General features: G+C 45.7%; 1 protein-coding gene and 1 long non-coding RNA gene across 2 annotated transcripts in view; one reads left to right on the top strand and one right to left on the bottom strand.

The window, feature by feature from the left end:
• Window positions 1-11,480, top strand: part of LOC137304790 (uncharacterized) — a 46,627-nt gene extending 35,147 nt beyond the window's left edge. The window contains exons 3-4 of the long non-coding RNA XR_010958640.1: window positions 5,965-6,204; window positions 11,299-11,480. This is a non-coding gene — a long non-coding RNA (uncharacterized lncRNA). The remainder of the gene's footprint in view (window positions 1-5,964; window positions 6,205-11,298) is intronic.
• The window catches only part of igf1ra (insulin-like growth factor 1a receptor), a 222,783-nt gene that overhangs the window by 40,821 nt on the left and 163,732 nt on the right, over window positions 1-18,230 (bottom strand). The window contains exons 4-10 of the mRNA XM_067973504.1: window positions 14,085-14,227; window positions 13,045-13,189; window positions 7,728-7,942; window positions 4,112-4,238; window positions 3,594-3,832; window positions 2,438-2,605; window positions 723-924 (exon numbers count right to left, since the gene is read on the bottom strand). Of these exons, the coding sequence (XP_067829605.1) occupies window positions 723-924; window positions 2,438-2,605; window positions 3,594-3,832; window positions 4,112-4,238; window positions 7,728-7,942; window positions 13,045-13,189; window positions 14,085-14,227 (1,239 nt within the window). The remainder of the gene's footprint in view (window positions 1-722; window positions 925-2,437; window positions 2,606-3,593; window positions 3,833-4,111; window positions 4,239-7,727; window positions 7,943-13,044; window positions 13,190-14,084; window positions 14,228-18,230) is intronic.

The following is an 18,230-nucleotide window of genomic DNA, read 5'->3' as shown; positions in this document are numbered from 1 at the left end:
GATCGTTCACAACCAACTACTGCTGGAACGTGCACGTGTGGGGAAGTGGGGGGAGGCCCTGCATGGGCTGGGGTGTGGCGCCCTCACGAGGAATAGCCAACTGGACGTGGTACTGGAGGTAACCAAGAGCCTGGGGGGAGGGGGTGATGGACGAGCGGAGAAAGGACGGGGAAAGAACATGCCGCCAGATCCCACCCATCCTCTTGACCATTTTTGGCCATTATTTTCAGCGAATGCATTTTTTTTTCCTTAGAAAGTCGAAGCAGCTTTTCTTCGGAGATCAGTTCTGAAAAATTTACATTGGCCGCAAACCTGATAAGGAACGACAGGCAATTGCTCAACAGCTAACTTGGCAAACTGCACCCGAGCTGAGACAGACAGCATGGCTGGTGGGGAAAAGCAGCTTTAGAAACACTCACTGGGTCCTGTCCTCCCCCTCGCTCCTCAGTGATAGAAGGCACCACCTCCTGACCCACACAGTCCTACTGAACACAGTAAGCCCCCCTCAGTGTACGGGATGTCAGTATTGCCCAACCAAAAAGCTCCGATTAAATCGGAGACCTGTAATGATATTGTTTTGTGCACTGGAATTTCAGGATTCAATTCTGTAAATCCTGGGAAAGGATTGGGACTGCCGTTTGTCATTATCTGGGAGTTCAGTTTGAAGGACGCAGTAAGGGTCACTCTGTGGAGGGCTGGTTAAGCAGGTGTGGGTGAAATACCTGGGCATGAAGATGGAGTTGTGCAGAAAATTCTCAAACATCTTCTGAAACATAACTTCCTCAGCTTCTGCGTTGATCTCAGCCTGGGTCTTCGGGCAGGTACAACATTGCCCCTGTCCAGTTTTATCCGACTGCTTGGAATCAGAATCTCCTTCCATATCAATTGTCCCGGTGGCCGAGATTCTGGTGGGAAGTTTCAGGCCTGGAATAGGGATAGGGATAGGAATGCTGGCTGAGAATGGAACTTTTTACACCTGTTGTATACACATTAGACGTTTTAAACAGGTACCCTCGCCCCCCCCCTCCTTTCATTTTGTCACTGGGCTATTGTCATTTTTATTTTAAAAAACAGGGCATGTTATCTCACCCAGTCGATGACTCAGTGCCTGCTGTGGTACTGAGTCACACAGACCGTAGGGCCCAGGTTCGATCCCCAGTATGTGGTGAGTTAGCCCACCTCTATGTCCTCTCCAGAAACACAGCAAGTTCCTGCGTTCCTTTGGAAGCAGATGGAGCAGTATGTGTCCTCTGGGAAGGGGGGGGGGGGATACATCACAGTCAATCAGGGTTCCTGAGTCTGACCTTTATCCAGTGACCCCTGGTGCCATGTACATGTGTGTGGACATCAAGGGACGACATGAAAGGGCTCAGCTGTGATGCCTTTAATGGCCCAATAGCATGCCAACATTCACCGTCTAGGTTCACACACGGAGAACGGATCCCCCCCCCCCCCCCACTTCACCAACCCAGGGGGAAAAGGACAAGTTAGTTGCGCCCCAAGTGAAGGGAGTGTGAACGAGCTCGTTGACACGGTCTCTTCCGACGTCCTTCCCCAAAAAACTTATTCTGCAATTCGATTACCCTGAGGAAAAAGTTGCGAGGCGATCTAATAGAGATATTCAAAATTATGAGAGATTTTGGTAAAGTAAATGGAACAGAAACCGTTTCCACTGGTCAGTGAGTCGCGACGAGAGGGCAGAAATTTAAAATCAGCATCAAAAGAAAGGCAGAGGTTAGGAAAAATGTATTTACGCAGAGGATTGTTGGAACATGGAATGCCCCACCAGAGAAGCAAAATCGATATCAATTTTTAAAAGGAAAATGAATAAATATTTAAAAAAGAAAAGCTTTAAAGGGTTTGGAAAAAGGGCAGGGGAAAGGGGCTAACTGGATAGTTCTTTCAGAGAACCAGCACAGGCACGATGGGCCGAATGACCTCCTTCTGTGCTGTAAAGTTCCCCCCGACTGCCCTCCCCACTTCTAAATTCCTATTTTTAAAAAAAATATTAATTCTCGGGATGTGGGCTTCGCTGGCAAGGCCGGCATTTTATTGCCCATTCCTGGAGACACAACTGAATGAAGTGGCCTAGCAAATCAACCACCAAAAGTCAACCACGTTGGTGCGGGACTGGAGTCACGTATAGGCCCAGACCGGGTAAGGACGGCTGGTTTCCTTTCCTAAAGGACACTGGTGAACTAGTGGGTTTTTACGGCAATCCGACAGCTTCATGGTCACTTTTACTGACACCAGCTTTTTATTTTCAGATTTTTAAATCTGAATTCAAATGGTGAGATTTGAACTTGCTTTCTCTGGATTAATAAGTCCAGGCCACTGGATTACTAGTCTAGTAACACAACCAGCACACTACCGTGCCCGTTTAACTTGTATCTTTCACCACACGGATCAATGAGTCAATCTGCCTGGTTACTTTTACCTTTGTGACAGTAGTCGTGTTTGTAAAGCTCGGCGTCCTCTGGCTGCTGTTGCCAACGCACCAGGTAATAGGTGATGTTCCCATTCGAAAAGGCAGGGGGTTTCCACTTCACAACCAGCTGAGACGAGGAGTTAGACACAGAAAGCACGTCGAGGGGGACTGAGGGCGCTGGGGAGAGAAAAAAAAAAAAAAAAAAAAAAAAAAAAAAAAATCGAAATACCGGTTAGTACTAAAGATAAAAACGTGCAGCGGGGACCAGTGAAAGCGGAGCTTCCGCTGATCGTACCCCAATTATCCCACCCCACCCCCAGACCGTTACTTCGAGTGGTCTGGGAACTGGCCCATCTTCAAAAGTTATACCCAGTTTGCGGTGGTAAAGTGAATCAAATCCCTTGATTTGATTCTGGCCTCTTGAGCATCCCCCTGATTTTCATTGCTCCACCACTGGTGACCGTGCCTTCACCTGCCTAGGCCCTAAGTTCTGGCATCCCCTCCCTTAACATCACCACCACTCTCTCCTCTTTTAAGACGCTCCTTAAAAACTACCTCTTTGACCAAGCCTTTGGTCACCTGTCCTAATATCTCATGTGGCTCGGCGTCAAATTTTGTTTGATAATCGCTATGAAGCGCCTTGGGGCGTTTTACTACTTGAAAGGCGCTATATAAATGCAAGTTGTTTTGTCGATTAAGGTCTTGGGATGTGGGTGAAGTGGTGAGCTCCTATTTATTGCCCATCCCCAGTTACTCTGAGGCGGCTCTGGGCCTTTTGTGGCGAATTTCTTACAACTTCAGGGAGCATTAAGTGTCAATCACGTAGTGTGTGACTGGAGTCACTTGTAGGCCAGATCGGGTAAGGACGGCAGGTTTCCTTCCCCGAAGGACAATGAACCAGCTGGGTTCTTACAACAATCCAACATGATCATTTTGCTGGTGCCAGCCCACAATTTACCAGCTTCAGTGAATTCAATTCCACAACTAGCCATGGTGGGATCAGAACTCATGACCTCTGGGGTGGCTAGCCCACCAAAATCACTACATTACCAAAAATATATAACCAGCCTACAAATATGACTTAAATTGTCCAGACAATTACTTTTAAAAGGGACAAATGGTGTAGATTATTGGGTGAAGTTACAGTACATGACTCATCAGTTACCTGAGGCATTTGTCTTCATGTAGATGATTTCACTCTTCGCCCCATGGTTACGCCCATCTTCAGAGGTGGCGAGAGTGATTGCCTTGACAAAAATGGCGTACTGGGTCCAGGGCTTCAAATTCGTCAAGTACACTCCTGGCTCTTGGAGCTTGTTCTGAGGAAGATCAACGTCCACCATGCTCCAGCTATTGGAGCCACATGCATCCTGCCCGTCGTACTCTGTCAAGTTTTGAAAGGGCCTTAAGCGGAAAGAGAACATATAACCAATGGAATTACCGTAATGCCATCTGGAGAGCATGCTTTAATGAAATGCAACCAAGATTCCATCCATACCTTTGCTCCCTTTCCTTATCGATTCTACGCAGATGGCACTTAACATGCAAACCACTCAGGTCGGAGTATTTGCTGCAGTGTGTGTTAGTCTAGAACCATAACCACTACACTACCTGCCCACGGTTAAGAGCCCAAGTTAGGCACTGGGCACTCGTCCATAGAATCCAATAACCACCGATACTCACGCTTCCTTGTAGTACACTATAAAACTGATGAGGTCCCTGTAATCTGGAGGGCGATAACGCTCCCACTTCAATAGTATCTTGTTCTTCGCTGTGGTATTGGTTGTGAACTTCAAGATGTGACTTTCACCTGATAAAGAGGAAACAATCAATTTTAACATTGAAGAATGAGTTCTAAACTAAAATATTTAAAACTGGGGCATCTGGTGGGTTTTTAAATCACATTTGTTCTCAGGATATGGGCAATGTTGGCAAGGCCAGATTTTTCCTGGCGCCAATCCACCAATTACTAGATTTATTAATTCAATTTCACAACTTGGCATGGTGGGATTTGAACTCAGGATCTATGGGTTGCTAGTTCTGTTTCAAAGGAACATAGGGATTGCTAGACGATAAAAGACCAAGGTCCATCTAGTTCATCTTCTCCCATCCTGGTAGTCGCACGATACAACAAAAATGGTGTTGTTGACTAATCATAGCAATCAATCTCTATCAATCAATCCATCTCTATCAATTAGTTTACAACTAGACCTAGACATGAGGTGAGGAAACCCCCAGTGGGGGAGAGCATTGGGAACCATAGGTCCAAAGTCACCTGTTCTTCCTGGGCGTGTTACACTCGCCACATGTCATGACTCAAATTATTCATAGACTGTATCCCAAAATGTTATTTTCTGAAAGAAATCTATTTAATGTGCATTTGAATGAATCAATACTAACTGCTTCCACCGTCTCCCCGGGGAGCCTGTTCTGTAGATTGACCACTCACTCACTGAAATAACATTTCCACAGATTAGTTTTAAATTTATCCCCCCTTCAAGCACAGGCCGTGTCCTCTGGTTCCACTATTCTAGACCAAATGAAACAGCTCGTTAAGGTCTACATTATCTAGTCCCTTTAGAATCCTAAAAGCATCAATCATATCACCTCCCAACTTCTCTTCTCTAGTAAGAAGATGTCCAATTTATATAATCGCTCGTCATAATCCAATCCCTCCATCTCCATAATCATTCTGTTGCTTTCTTCTGTATCTACTCAATAGCTGCAATATCCTCTCTGTGCTGCGGCGACCAGAATTCTAAGAGCGGTCGCAAAATTAACGATGAAGCGGCAGGATTACTTCACTATTTCGGCAATTAACATAACCACAACACTTGACTATCCTTAAATGCTCCAATAACACCATGCTCTTATTCCAGCCAGATAAAGATAAAGGCATCTGTCTGTCTCTCTCTCTCACCACATGAGGAACTGGGTGGTAAAATAATTTTTTTTTTATTGGCTGCATATAGTGACACCACTATTCCCGGCCAGAATGGAGATGATCGGGTAATTCCCCTGTCAATCACGCCTGGAGACCGCACGGCTGTAAGTGACTGGGATTGATTTTACGCAAATAATTTATATTATGTAACTATCTTCTACTGGAGAAATAATCCTGCTTTTATAGGGAGGCTTTGCTGTAGTTTTGGTCATGAGTTCGGAAATCCTGCCACTTTAAGACCACAAATGCCACTCCTGCCTCCAACTCATTGGCTGACAACGATGGCAATATTCACTCCATTTTTAAATTTCTGAATCATGGGTTGAGGATCGTTCTCTGGCTATGGCTGACTTAGGGCTGTGATATTTGCCCATCACTTCCTGCCTCATTTGATCCTGGCACTCCATCCATAGGCTGCTCAGCCATGGAAGGGTGATCAGGCTGGGATTCCTTGCTGTTTGCACTTCAGTAGAAGGCGAAGGAACGCCATCAGGAAGCAGGGTCATTCCCGCTTCCAGAAAGGAAATGGGAAGGCCTCCTACAATACAATCATGCTGTACTGCTTTAGGTTCTCTCTTCCCTCTTCCTGCAGGAGGTGCCCAATCTCCATCTGGCAGCTGCCTGTAGCCACACGACTGAAATGAAGGGCTCACCGCGTGGGGAATCGCAGGCGCAGACCTGCATCCTGTCACTCCATGCTGCAAAGTCCCCTGAGAAGATCCCTCCAGCAAGAAACTCAGAGTCTGTGGCCCTCCACTCAAGAGGGATTTTAAATAGAGAGAAACTGTTTCCACTGGCTGGAGGGTCGGTAACCAGAGGACACAGATTTAAGGTAATTCGCAAAAGAACCAACGGGGAGACAAGGAGAATTTTTTTTTAAGCAGTAAGTTATGATCTGGAATGCACTGCCTGAAAGGGCGGTGGAAGCAGATTCAATAACAACTTTCAAAAGAGAAATGGATAAATATTTGACTGGGAAAAATTTGCAGGGCAAAGGGGAAAGAGCAGGGGGAATGGGACTAATTGGATAGCTCTATCAAAGAGCCAGCACAGGAACGATGGGCCGAATTACCTCCTTCTGTGCTGTATGATTCTATATTGATTAACACTGAAATAGAATGTCCTTTGTTGAAATTTTCTCAATACGAAAAGATTTCTTTCACCTTTCTCAACAGAAAGTTCTCCTGAACTTACATGTAGTTCTCGATAAAGTCAGGAGTCACTGTCGCACTGTGTCCAGCTACTTGGGGCTACACCAGGCATTGATCAGAGGCAAACCTTGGCACCTGATCAAACTCTCCTTTTTCATCCTCTCATGGTCATGGGCTAGAATTTATGTTTTGAGGAGGGGGAGCTGTACAGGAGTCCCTCTGGGCAGTCTGCTCCACACCGGGCAGAGAGGCTGTGGTTATAAGGAACCCATTTTGTGCACAGCGCGGATATCACACTGGTGTAGAGTCCGCCTGCGATATTTCAAAGTCTTTTTTTGCACTAAAAAATCTGAATGCAATAATTTGGTTTAAGCAATAAAAATAATACCGCAAAGTGGAAAGCTAGATAGAATTAACAGCAAAGAAACAGGCCATTCGATCCCAAATGGTCAATGCTGGTTTTTATGCTCCACATGAGCCTCCTCCTTCCCCTACGTCATCTCATACTATCAGCATAACCTTCTATTCCTTTCTCCCTCATGTACAGTGTGAAAACATTTGAATCATCAGATAATTTGAACTAAGCGCCTTTGAATGAAGAGTAGATCATGGATAAGTAGCTGTATGAAGAGTTCAGGAGTAAAGGCACTACCCATTGTGGAACTGAGCAGCAACAAGCCAGAAGCTTTGACCCCTGATCTTAGCTGAGCGGCAGTAATGGCACTACAACTGGTCTCGGTGCCCCTAGTTTGGGGGAAGGGAGAATTCAGTCCACGTTCCCACCCCCATCAATATCTAGGGAACCCAGTCCAACGCTTGTGCTTGCGCGTCGAGTGATGACGAGATTGGGCTCAGCTGTGATGTGCACCATGGTTGAATAGCCTATCAATACCCATCACTTGGGCTCACACATGAAGAACAGGCAAACGCCCCGGGATCACGGCGAGAAATGCCTTCAGAAGAGGAGAAAAAATGTACAGGGAATTGGATAAATATCTGAAGTGGAAAAATTTGCAGGTTTATGGGGAAAGAGCAGGGAAACGGGACTAATTGGACAGCCCTTTCAAAGTGCCAGCACAGGCACGATGGGCCAAATGGCCTCCTTCTGTGTTAAGATTCTATGATTATAGGTGTCGGGTTACCCTATACTTAGTGAAGCTTTAAAATAACCAGCGTATATACATGCAGGTCCCAATGAACTCACAGGAAGCTCGGTCTCCGTTAGTCCGTTGCTCCATATCAGTAGTACCCTGTCTCCCCTTCACACCAGCCACCTCCACCATGCGGTAGATCTCAGACACGCAAAGCTTAGGGTTGAAGGCGAAGTAGATTTTCCCCTGTTTGATGGTGAGGTTGTGCCGGCTCCAGTCCCACAGCTGCTGCAAGTTCTGGTTGTCCAGCACGTAGAAAGAATAGTTCCTGCTCAATTAAACAAGGCAAGCCAGTCATAAAAGTACACATTCAGCTGGAGAGGGAGCTGTATTAGTACGATATATTTCATTGCAGGCACTCACAGCTAAGGTATAGTGTAGTTAGATGCACAGTAAAGTTCTCGCTCCTCCCTCGTTGACGTATCTGAAAGGTTTACTTCCTAAAAGTGCCCCCTATCACACCAGTATGGCATTTCACCATTTACCAACCCAATCATCCTACAGCATCTGAGTGTGAAACCGGGAACTCGGTACCAGTTAGTGCCAAGTTATAATCAGTATTGCGCCGTGGGCACACGTACACTGGGGATTGAGACTGCTTAAATTATTTCAGGTAGGAACCTTTGAGCCAGCATTCGGTGATGACTCCAACTCTTGTCAGCTGTGGTCAGCCGTGGGTAGTACTCTCACCTCTGAGTCAGGAGGTCGTGGGTTCAAGTCCCACTCTAGAGACTTGAGCACATAATCCAGGCTGACACTCCCAGTGCAGTACTGAGGGAGTGCTGCATTGTCAGAGGTGCTGTCTTTTGGATGAGACGTTACTGCCCTCCCAGGTGGACGTAAAAGATCCCACAGTACTATTTCAAAGAAGAGCAGGGAAGTTCTCTTCAGTGTCCTGGCCAATATCTATCCCTCAATCAATGTCATTAAAACAGATTATCTCATTGCTGTTTGTGGGAGCTTGCTATGCACAAATTGGCTGCTGCGTTTCCTATATTGCAACAGTGACCACACTTCAAAAAAGTACTTAATTGGCTGTAAAGCACTTTGGGGACGTCTCGAGGTCATGAAAGGCACTATATAAATGCAAGTCTTTCTTTAGTTTTCAACAGGTGGGCTGCATTTGAATTCCCTGTACTTCACTTTGATGAACCCTTTAAGAGTGATATTTTCCAGCAGTACAGGACTCGAAATAATAGAGGATTTACTACTCTCACTGGGTTATTCCGGTTAAATAGAGCTGGATACTAAAACCGAACAACTGTAGTGTGTTCAAAAATCTGAGTAAAATATTCTTTTCAAAGGAGTCTTTGCAACTACCTTTGCTTCAGGTTAATCAGAAACCCAAGTGAGGCTTCTACAGTGAGTAGCTGAGTCACAGAGACCAGAGAGGTTTGAACTGGCTAACTCAGCATAGAGTGTGGATCAAACCTGGAAGCTCATACTCTGCATGGCTGAGCTACACACTGAGAGGTTCACAGACCAACTGAGCCACTGGGGATGGTACGAGCTCCAAGCATTCAGCGTGCATTCCACACTACTGCACTGCAACTCCCTTTTTTAATTTTCAATGGGCTGAATACGGATTGATGTGCTACACAGGACTGGTAATGTTTAAACGACACGGTGTTAATGGAAGGCTGTTGCACTGTTCAAATGCCTGGAAATGCCTTCTGTAGGCCAAGGAGGAAATCCCACCTTAATGGAAGCCATCAATCTTACATTTGGCTGTGTCCTTCCATCTAATTTCCCAGTTGCACAGATTCAACTATCGAAGAGTGCAATTTTTAAAGCAGGCGTCTCCAAACTATGGCCTGTGGGCCATGAGTAGCTTTGTAGGTTCTGGCAATCCAGCCCTCGAAGCCCAGGCAACTCTGCTCCTTTTCCACTTTTATTTATGACTCGCTGGTTTGTCCTGTTTGAAGTTTGTGGGCCTGGAGGGCTGTTCTTGGCTCTGTTGTCTGACTGAGAGTTTATCCACCACTTGTTGTTGATTCCCCCACCAGCGGAGATAGTTTCTCCAAATCTAATCCTTTTAACATTTTAAACACCTTGATCAGATCACCCCATAAATTTTCTATACTCAAGGGAATACAAACCTAGGTTATGCAACCAGTTCTCATAATTAAACCCTCGGAGTCCCAGTATCATTCTGCCATTTAGCCCAGAAGGTTATTGGTTTAACTCCTGGCCTGTGCTGAGTTAGTTACCTCAGGCAGGGCAGTAGTTGGGGGGCAGAGGGAAAGGGGAAAATAACAAAAACTAAATCAGCCATGGTTCCTGCTCCTAATCAGCAATTCCTGCTGGAACAGGCACATGTGGGGACATGCGGTTTGGTTTGCCTGTCATCGTCCAAGACTAAACAGCTTGCCAACAGTCACCATCTAGGCTCACACATGAACAATGGCCACTTGTGGGGAAAAGGGTCAGGGGAAAGTACCAGAGGGCAACTATCTCCTCTGGTGGATACCCCACCAACATCCAACTCACATGCAGAGTCACAACCAAAAGTTTGAGGGGGAACAGGGGGGGAGGAGGAAATTAGAGGCAATTCCGGGACGTGGATTGGGGGGGAAGCGAATGGGCAGAATCTCTACCCAAAAAACTTCCCCGGGGGGGGGTGGGACATGGTCCCCTCATTCCCTCCCAAGTGGTTGCACCTATGATCATATGCGTCGAGGGGTTGATGCAAAGCAGAGCATCACATTACCAGGCACCTGTCATTCTGCGTAAACCATAAAATGGTGATTGAGCATGGGGCCCTGCGCTATCGTCCCAGGCCGAAGAGAAGAGGCACAAAACACTTCCTGCCCAGTCCTAACTGAATCTTCATTAGAGATCAGTACACAGGCAGGAAAAGTTACTTGCAAGTCTCAAATAACTGAGGGCGACTTTAATTAACCTATTTCTCAGACCCATACAAACAGTTTTGCTATGTAGAACTCTTCCCTTTTTCTATCGCTGTAAAGTCCCATAAATTGGGCATATTTGCAGCGTTCGATTTCATTAAATAAGAAGCTTTACAGGCAGTTATTGGGGCACTACAATTTACCTCAGCAGCCTGGTCTATGAAGGCAGGAGGGAGGGGGAATAATAATTCAGGGTTCCTGCTCATTGTCCAGGGCCACTGGTGGAAAGCTAGCCTGAGTAGCTCGCGGGTGAGGTGTGACTCGTCCCCCCCCCCCCGTTCCCTCCCCCCCAACAGTTGTATAATCGGTCAACACTGACTCAGCTCACAAAGGGAAGAACAGCAACTTGGATGAGGTGCTGGAAGGCTGATGGCTCCTGCAGAATTGTATACCAGCATCAATCGGGGGGGGGGGGGGGGGGAGGGGGGGAGAAAATGGGATTAAAGGCACCAAGTTCATAAATCGCAACTGGACAGCGGTTAGAAAATAACCCAGAGCTGTCCTAAGAGGATTCCCATGGTGTGTATTATATAAGCACCAGATGTCCAAGGAAGGTGGCAGCAGGAGCAACGTGACCTCGGGGTTCAGGTGGCTTTATAAACCCCTCGACTGGCTTGCGGCCTTGTATCATACTTTCAGGCACCTGTTATTCTATACGACTTATGCAAAGAGCTTACAACCACTAAAAGTTTTTGTTTTTCCTGAACCTGTACAGCTTTGTGACCACTGGGCCGTATCATAAAGGCACGTGAAACCAAGCACTTCAAAACAAAGTGGATCGATAGTCTCTCCAAACTGACCTTTCCCATGACCCTCCCTGCTTATGCTGAAATCCTCCCTGTATGAAGTTCATTATTTGCACTGGGAATAAAAGTCTACCTTTCTGCAATTAGCATTTCTACCATTTAAAATTGTGTGTGTATTTTTGGGCCGAGATTGTATGAGGGAGGAAGGGGAGGTGTTCAACTACATTGTTCTGATGCAATTACAGAAATATTTGTACTTCATCAAATTTAATCTTTGGGTTTCCTCACTTACACCTCTCCTCCACTCGATTTATTTTAGCTTTATGAAGAGAATCTTGCATTTATATCACACATGACCGAGTCCTTAGCTCCTCTCAAAGTGTTTCACAACCAATTGATTACTTCTGAAGTTATGTAGACAAACATGACAGCAATGGGATAAATGACCAGATCATCGGTTTTTAGTGCTGTTGGTTGAGGGATGAATGTTGGACAGCACCCCGGGGAGAACTCTTCTTCAAATATGAGGTGAATTTTGTGAGCAAGTTCGGTGTGGAGGAAAAACTGCCTGGGGAAAGGGGGAGAAGTTACTGGTTTTTGGGGCACTGGTGAAAATCACCATAGCAGAGCCAGTGGACGGATCAATGGTATCGCCTTACAGTGCTGGCACGAAAACTGGGGGTTGCTGTCACCAGATTTCAGCATCAGTTCCAATTTAATCGGTTGGGATTTTATTAAAATTCTTCACAATTTTCCCCCTCCTGACCAGAAGGTGTTGCCTCTGGCTGGGATTCAGTTTCATGCACATCAGCAGCCTCAACCGATTTCTCACGGAAGGCTGTTCTCCAATGAGCACTCTCGCCTCTGAGACAGAAGGCCCCACTCCAGAGGCTTGAGCACAAATTCTAGGCCAACACTCCCGAGCAGTACTGAGGGAGTGCTGCACTGTCGGAGGTGCCGCCTTTTGGATGAGACATTAAACCCAGGCCCTGTCTGCCTGTTCTTGTGGACATAAAAGATCTCACAGCACTGTTCAAAGAGCAGGGGGAGTTCTCATTTATCCCTCAACCAACACGACCAAAACAGATTCCCTCATTGATGTTTGTGGGTTCTTGCTGTGCACAAATTGGTTGCCATAAGACAAGAAAGAAAGAACATGCATTTATATAACGACTTCAGGACGTCACAAAGCACTTTACACCCAATGAAGTACTTTTTTGTTGAGTGTTGTCACTGTTGTAAGGTAGGAATAATATAAAATAGTAAATACACTTCAAAAGTAGTTCATGCATGAGATGTCCTGAGGTCTGAAAAAGCAACGTACAAATGTAATTTCTTTCTTTATAATTGAGCCTAGGCCGAGCGCGTCAGTTGGCTGTTTCGCTGCAGTCAAGCCTGGCACTGCAGTCAAGCCTGGTAATGTTCCCTGCCAACTTGTGCAATTTTCAGTAGGGATCCTTGCCAATGAGGAATGGGTCGATTTTCCCTCTTGTAACATTAGGACGTTGGTTTCAAAGGCATCGCCCCAAATGCAGCACCGGCTGAGACCAGCTACTTCAGCACGAGAGAGTCGGGGATTTTCCCCACTGACTAAACTCATCGAGTCCCCGATGGGATTGGCATTGGGGATGCTTGTTTTGCTTGATCCAACATGCATTTGATAACCTGCAACACAATGGCTTTTCCAACAGTAACGTTCCCTGTGGGGCTCTTACCCTTCGAGCTGATCCTCCCCATTGATGTAACGCAGGCTCTTGAAGAAGGAGAGCGAGACCAAGGCATAGGAATGGCGGATTTTGACGTATCCGGAAATGGTTTCTATCAGGCCGAGGTTCGCCTCCAGCTCTGCAGCGATGTTGTCTGATGGAAGGAAAAATAAAAGTTAAATATTTCCATTTTAACAAAAACAGAGAGAGAGGCCGGTTTACTGAATGTTCGGCCTACAGGGCACCCCTGCAGCTAATGTCCAGGAGTCAGTGTGTGAAGAATGGGTGAAGAACTTAAAACGCAGCATCCTCCTTCCAGAGAAAGGCCGAGCTCCTCAGGTTCAATGGGTCTAAAATTAAATTGGTTTGGACCAGCCCAGGCAAGAGTGAAATCCCTTCTGTAAAACGCTGATTTTGAACTCTTCCAGTTTAGAGACAGAAGCAGATATCAGTACATTGCACAGCCTGGGCTTCCGGCTCCCGATCATGATGTATCGAGTCTAGCCGGCAAGTGCGTGTCTGCACGTCTGCCGGCACTCACCGTCTTAGTATCGCACATTAAGAATGGCCGGGGAGACTAAGCAGTTGGTGCACTGTTCTTTCATCTCTGAGACCCAAGCTCAAATCCAGCCCAGACCGATGGGTTGAGAGTCTCCTGTGTCTGCCATGTGTCGTGAGTTTTGGAGTCTCAATCCAACCCCCTACAATCTAGAACGGCACCTAGCTCGGCACGATTTGGCAAATACACTCAGGGAGGCCACTCTGAAGCCTTGCCCAGTGACTCCAACGAGAATGAGTGGACCTGGGCTCGGTTGTAATACTTCCCCACGGTTGACGAGACCGGCCAACGCTCATCACCGTGAAGAGCGGCCACTCGGGTGAGGTAATGGAGGGCCGCCAACGCCTGGAGAACCACAGGAATCAATACTTTGAGACAGAGTGGAGGAAAATGGAAGGGCGGGGGGGGAAGAGGAGCGTGCCGCAGGAAGAATGACAATCATTTACCTGAATAAACAAACAACTAATAAATAAAAGCTGGCTGGACTCACTTCCCCTGCGGATTGTGATGATCAAGTTGCCATCAATAACCGTGCATCCCTTCAGGCTTTGGGCAGCGGTGACAGAATCGATGGTCTTCGTATCCACCGAACAGACATGCGGACAAGGGCCATCACAGGGGGTGCAGTACATGCTGCGAGAAGGGGAAAGAAGTCACTCGAGGTTACCGAAACCCGACACACAAAAGCGGTTAAAACAGGGTCCAATCCTCGTCCTGGCGACACACATCAACTGTCCCTTTCCATTTTCAACCCTGCATTTTTCCAAAGGTGACAGCACTACATACATTCCAACTCAGGACAAAAGCAGTTGAAAAAAAATCTCTTTCCCCCTCCCCACTCCAATAAAGAGACCAGGTTGAGGGGTATACTTGCACTGGTTATAATTTTGATACATGGCATCATTTGTTCAGCATTCTCTTTTGGCATCTTATTTATTTTTGGGACATTTTTTGCCAGTAATATTTATCACTACAATTAAAATCCTGGATAGAGGAGCTTCTTACTTTTGTGTTATTTGGAAATGGATGATCGGCAAGGAAGGTTTAATTCCTGTAACATCCCTCAGTACAGTTCACAAATCATTGTGCCAGTGACTCAGTCGACAGAATGAACAAACTTGCACTTATATAGCACCTTTCACATCCTCAGGACGTCCCAACGCATTTCACAGCCAATGTAAGTGCTGCTGTTGTTATGCAGATAAACACGGCAGCCAATTTGCACACAGCAAGGTCCTTTATCAAGGAGATAAACGGCCAGATAATCTGTTCTTAGTAGTCTTTGTTGGGGGATAAATGTTGGCTGGGACACCAGGGAGAACTCCCCTGCTCAGGTTTGAATAGCACCAATGGGATCTTTTACATCCACCAGACAGGGATTTGTACTTATGTAGCGCTTTATCACATCTCGCAGAAATATCTCAAACTGTCTCATATACAATGAATTACGCTGAAAGGTAGTCACTTATGCAGGTAAATATGGCAGCCATTTTGCACACAGCAAGATGCCACGAACAGCAATGGGACGGATGACCTGTTTTTGGTAGTGTTGATGAGGGAGGAACGTCGGACAGTTCTCCAAATGATGCTACGGAATCTTTTAACGTCCACTTGAATAGGCGGATGGGATTCTGGTGAAAAAATGGGCAGCTCTGCCAATGCAGTACTCCCTCGGTACCACACAAGTGTCAGCCTAGATTATGATGCTGAAATTATGTAAATTAAATTATTGATGAGATAATAAGACACACAACCTCTTAGAAGTGAGAGTGTGTATGTGCGTGTGCGTCAGAGAGAGACACACAGACAGATACTATGTTCGAGAGAAAGACAGCATGTAGAGAGAGGAGAGAGTGAGCGAGAGAGAGGCACACACAGACAGACAAATACTATGTTCGAGAGAAAGACAGCATGTAGAGAGAGGAGAGGGGAGAGATTAATATAAAAGGGCATTTTTAGATTCATCACTATATCAGGATGGGAGAGAATAAACTTTTCTCCAGAAGCATGGTGTTATCATTTACTTGGCGAGCACAAGTAGCTCATTAAACTGTACTGTTCAACAGACTGGTTTCCTCCTGCACCATTCCTTCAGGAAAGTGAATCATTCAGTTATCAGGTGTTTGTGTAGGTGCCGTGGCCTCCCGTTCACTGCGAGATTAGCCAGTATGAGGTAATGTCTCAATTCCCATGGGAAATAAGTAACCACAGTTTCACACGCCTGGGGGGGCAACAACCACCATTTCGTTCTGTCTACCCCTGCTCCCCCCACCCCAAGATAAAATCTTCAGTTCTCCCTGGGGCTCAGTTGGGTAAATGCACTATAAGAACATAAGAAATAGGAACAGGAGTAGGCCAATCGGCCCCTCGAGCCTGCTCCGCCATTCAATAAGATCATGGCTGATCTGATCCTAACCTCAAATCTAAATTCATGTCCAATTTCCTGCCCGCTCCCCGTAACCCCTAATTCCCTTTACTTCTAGGAAACTGTTTTAAATTTATTTAGTGATGTAGCTTCCACAGCTTCCTGGGGCAGCAAATTCCACAGACCTACCACCCTCTGAGTGAAGAAGTTTCTCCTCATCTCAGTTTTCAAAGAGCAGCCCCTTATTCTAAGATTAAGCCCCCTGGTTCTAGTTTCACCCATCCTTGGGAACATCCTTACCGCATTCACCCGATCAAGCCCCTTCACAATCTTATATGTTTCAATAAGATCGCAATCTCATTCTTCTGAACTCCAATGAGTAGAGTCCCAATCTACTCAACCTCTCCTCATATGTCCGCCCCCTCATCCCCGGGATTAACCAAGTGAACCTTCTTTGTACTGCCTTGAGAGCAAGTATGTCTTTTCTTAAGTATGGAGACCAAAACTGTATGCAGTATTCCAGGTGCGGTCTCACCAATACCTTATATAACTGCAGCAATACCTCCCTGTTTTTATATTCTATCCCCCTAGCAATAAAAGCCAACATTCTGTTGGCCTTCTTGATCACCTGCTGCACCTACATACTAACCTTTTGATTTTCATGCACTAGGACCCCCAGATCCCTTTGTACTGCAGTACTTTCCAGTTTCTTGCCATTAAGATAATAACTTGCTCTCTGATTTTTCCTGCCAAAGTGCATAACCTCACATTTTCCAATATTGTATTGCATCTGCCAAATCTCCGCCCACTCACCCAGCCTGTCTATATCCCCTTGTAGGTTTTTTATGTCCTCCTCACTCTCTACTTTCCCTCCCATCTTTGTATCATCTACAAACTTTGATATGTTACACTCGGTCCCCTCCTCCAAATCGTTAATATAGATTGTAAAGAGTTGGGGACCCAGCACCGACCCCTGCGGAACACCACTGGCTACTGGTTGCCAGTCCGAGAATGAACCATTTATCCCAACTCTCTGCTTCCTGTTAGATAACCAATCCTCCACCCATGCCAGAATATTACCCCCAATCCAGTGATTCTTTATCTTGAGCAATAATCTTTTATGTGGCACCTTGTCGAATGCCTTCTGGAAGTCTAAATACACTACGCCCACTGGTTCCCCTTTATCCACCCTGTACGTTATGTCCTCAAAGAACTCAAGCAAATTTGTCAGACATGACTTCCCCTTCGTAAAGCCATGCTGACTTTGTCCGATTAAATTATGTTTATCCAAATGTTCCACTACTGTCTCCTTAATAATAGACTCCAAAATTTTACCCACCACAGATGTTAGGCTAACTGGTCTATAATTTCCAGCCTTCTGCCTACTACCCTTTTTAAATAAGGGTGTTACATTTGCAGTTTTCCAATCTGCTGGGACCTTTGCCGAGTCCAGAGAATTTTGGAAAATTATTACCAAAGCATCCACAATCCCTACTGCCACTTCCCTCAAGACCCTAGGATGTAAGCCATGAGGTCCAGGGGATTTATCCGCCTTGAGTCCCATTAATTTACTGAGTACCAATTCCTTAGTGATTTTAATCGTATTTAGCTCCTCCCCCCCTAGAGCCCCCTGTTTGCCCAGTGTTGGGATATTCTTAGTGTCCTCTACCGTAAAGACTGAAACAAAATATTTGTTCAGCATTTTTGCCATCTCCATGTTTCCCACCATTAATTTCCCGGTCTCATCCTCTAAGGGACCTACGTTTTCCTTAGCCACCCTTTTTCTTTTTATATAACTGTAGAAACTCTTGCTATCTGTTTTTATATTTTATGCACATTTATTTTCATAATCTATCTTCCCTTTCTTAATCAATCCTTTAGTTACTTTTTGCTGTCTTTTGAAGACTTCCCAATCTTCTATCCTCCCACTAAGTTTGGCTACCTTATATGTCCTTGTTTTTAGTCGGATACTATCCTTAATTTCTTTACTTAGCCACGGATGGCTGTCATTTCTTTTACACCCTTTTTTCCTCAGTGGAATTTTTTTTTTTTGAAAGTTGTAAAATATTAAGGGTTTTACTGAGCCATACAAAGCAGGAAGGTCCTAGGTTTGATCTCTGTTGCTTCAGATGGAACACATGGGGAATGAAAGTGGGCTTTCACATCCCTGGGCTACAGTTCCTACTCCTGATAACTATCCTGGGGACGGGGGGGAATGTGACTAGAATTGGGTACGATGATTCCCCAGGGTTGCTGACAATGTCTAGATGC

The sequence above is a fragment of the Heptranchias perlo genome, chromosome 38, assembly GCF_035084215.1.
Source record: "Heptranchias perlo isolate sHepPer1 chromosome 38, sHepPer1.hap1, whole genome shotgun sequence".
In the NCBI taxonomy this organism is placed as follows: domain Eukaryota; kingdom Metazoa; phylum Chordata; class Chondrichthyes; order Hexanchiformes; family Hexanchidae; genus Heptranchias; species Heptranchias perlo.
The sequence above is the reverse complement of the archived record's forward strand: the minus strand, read 5'-3'. Positions and strand labels throughout refer to the sequence as shown.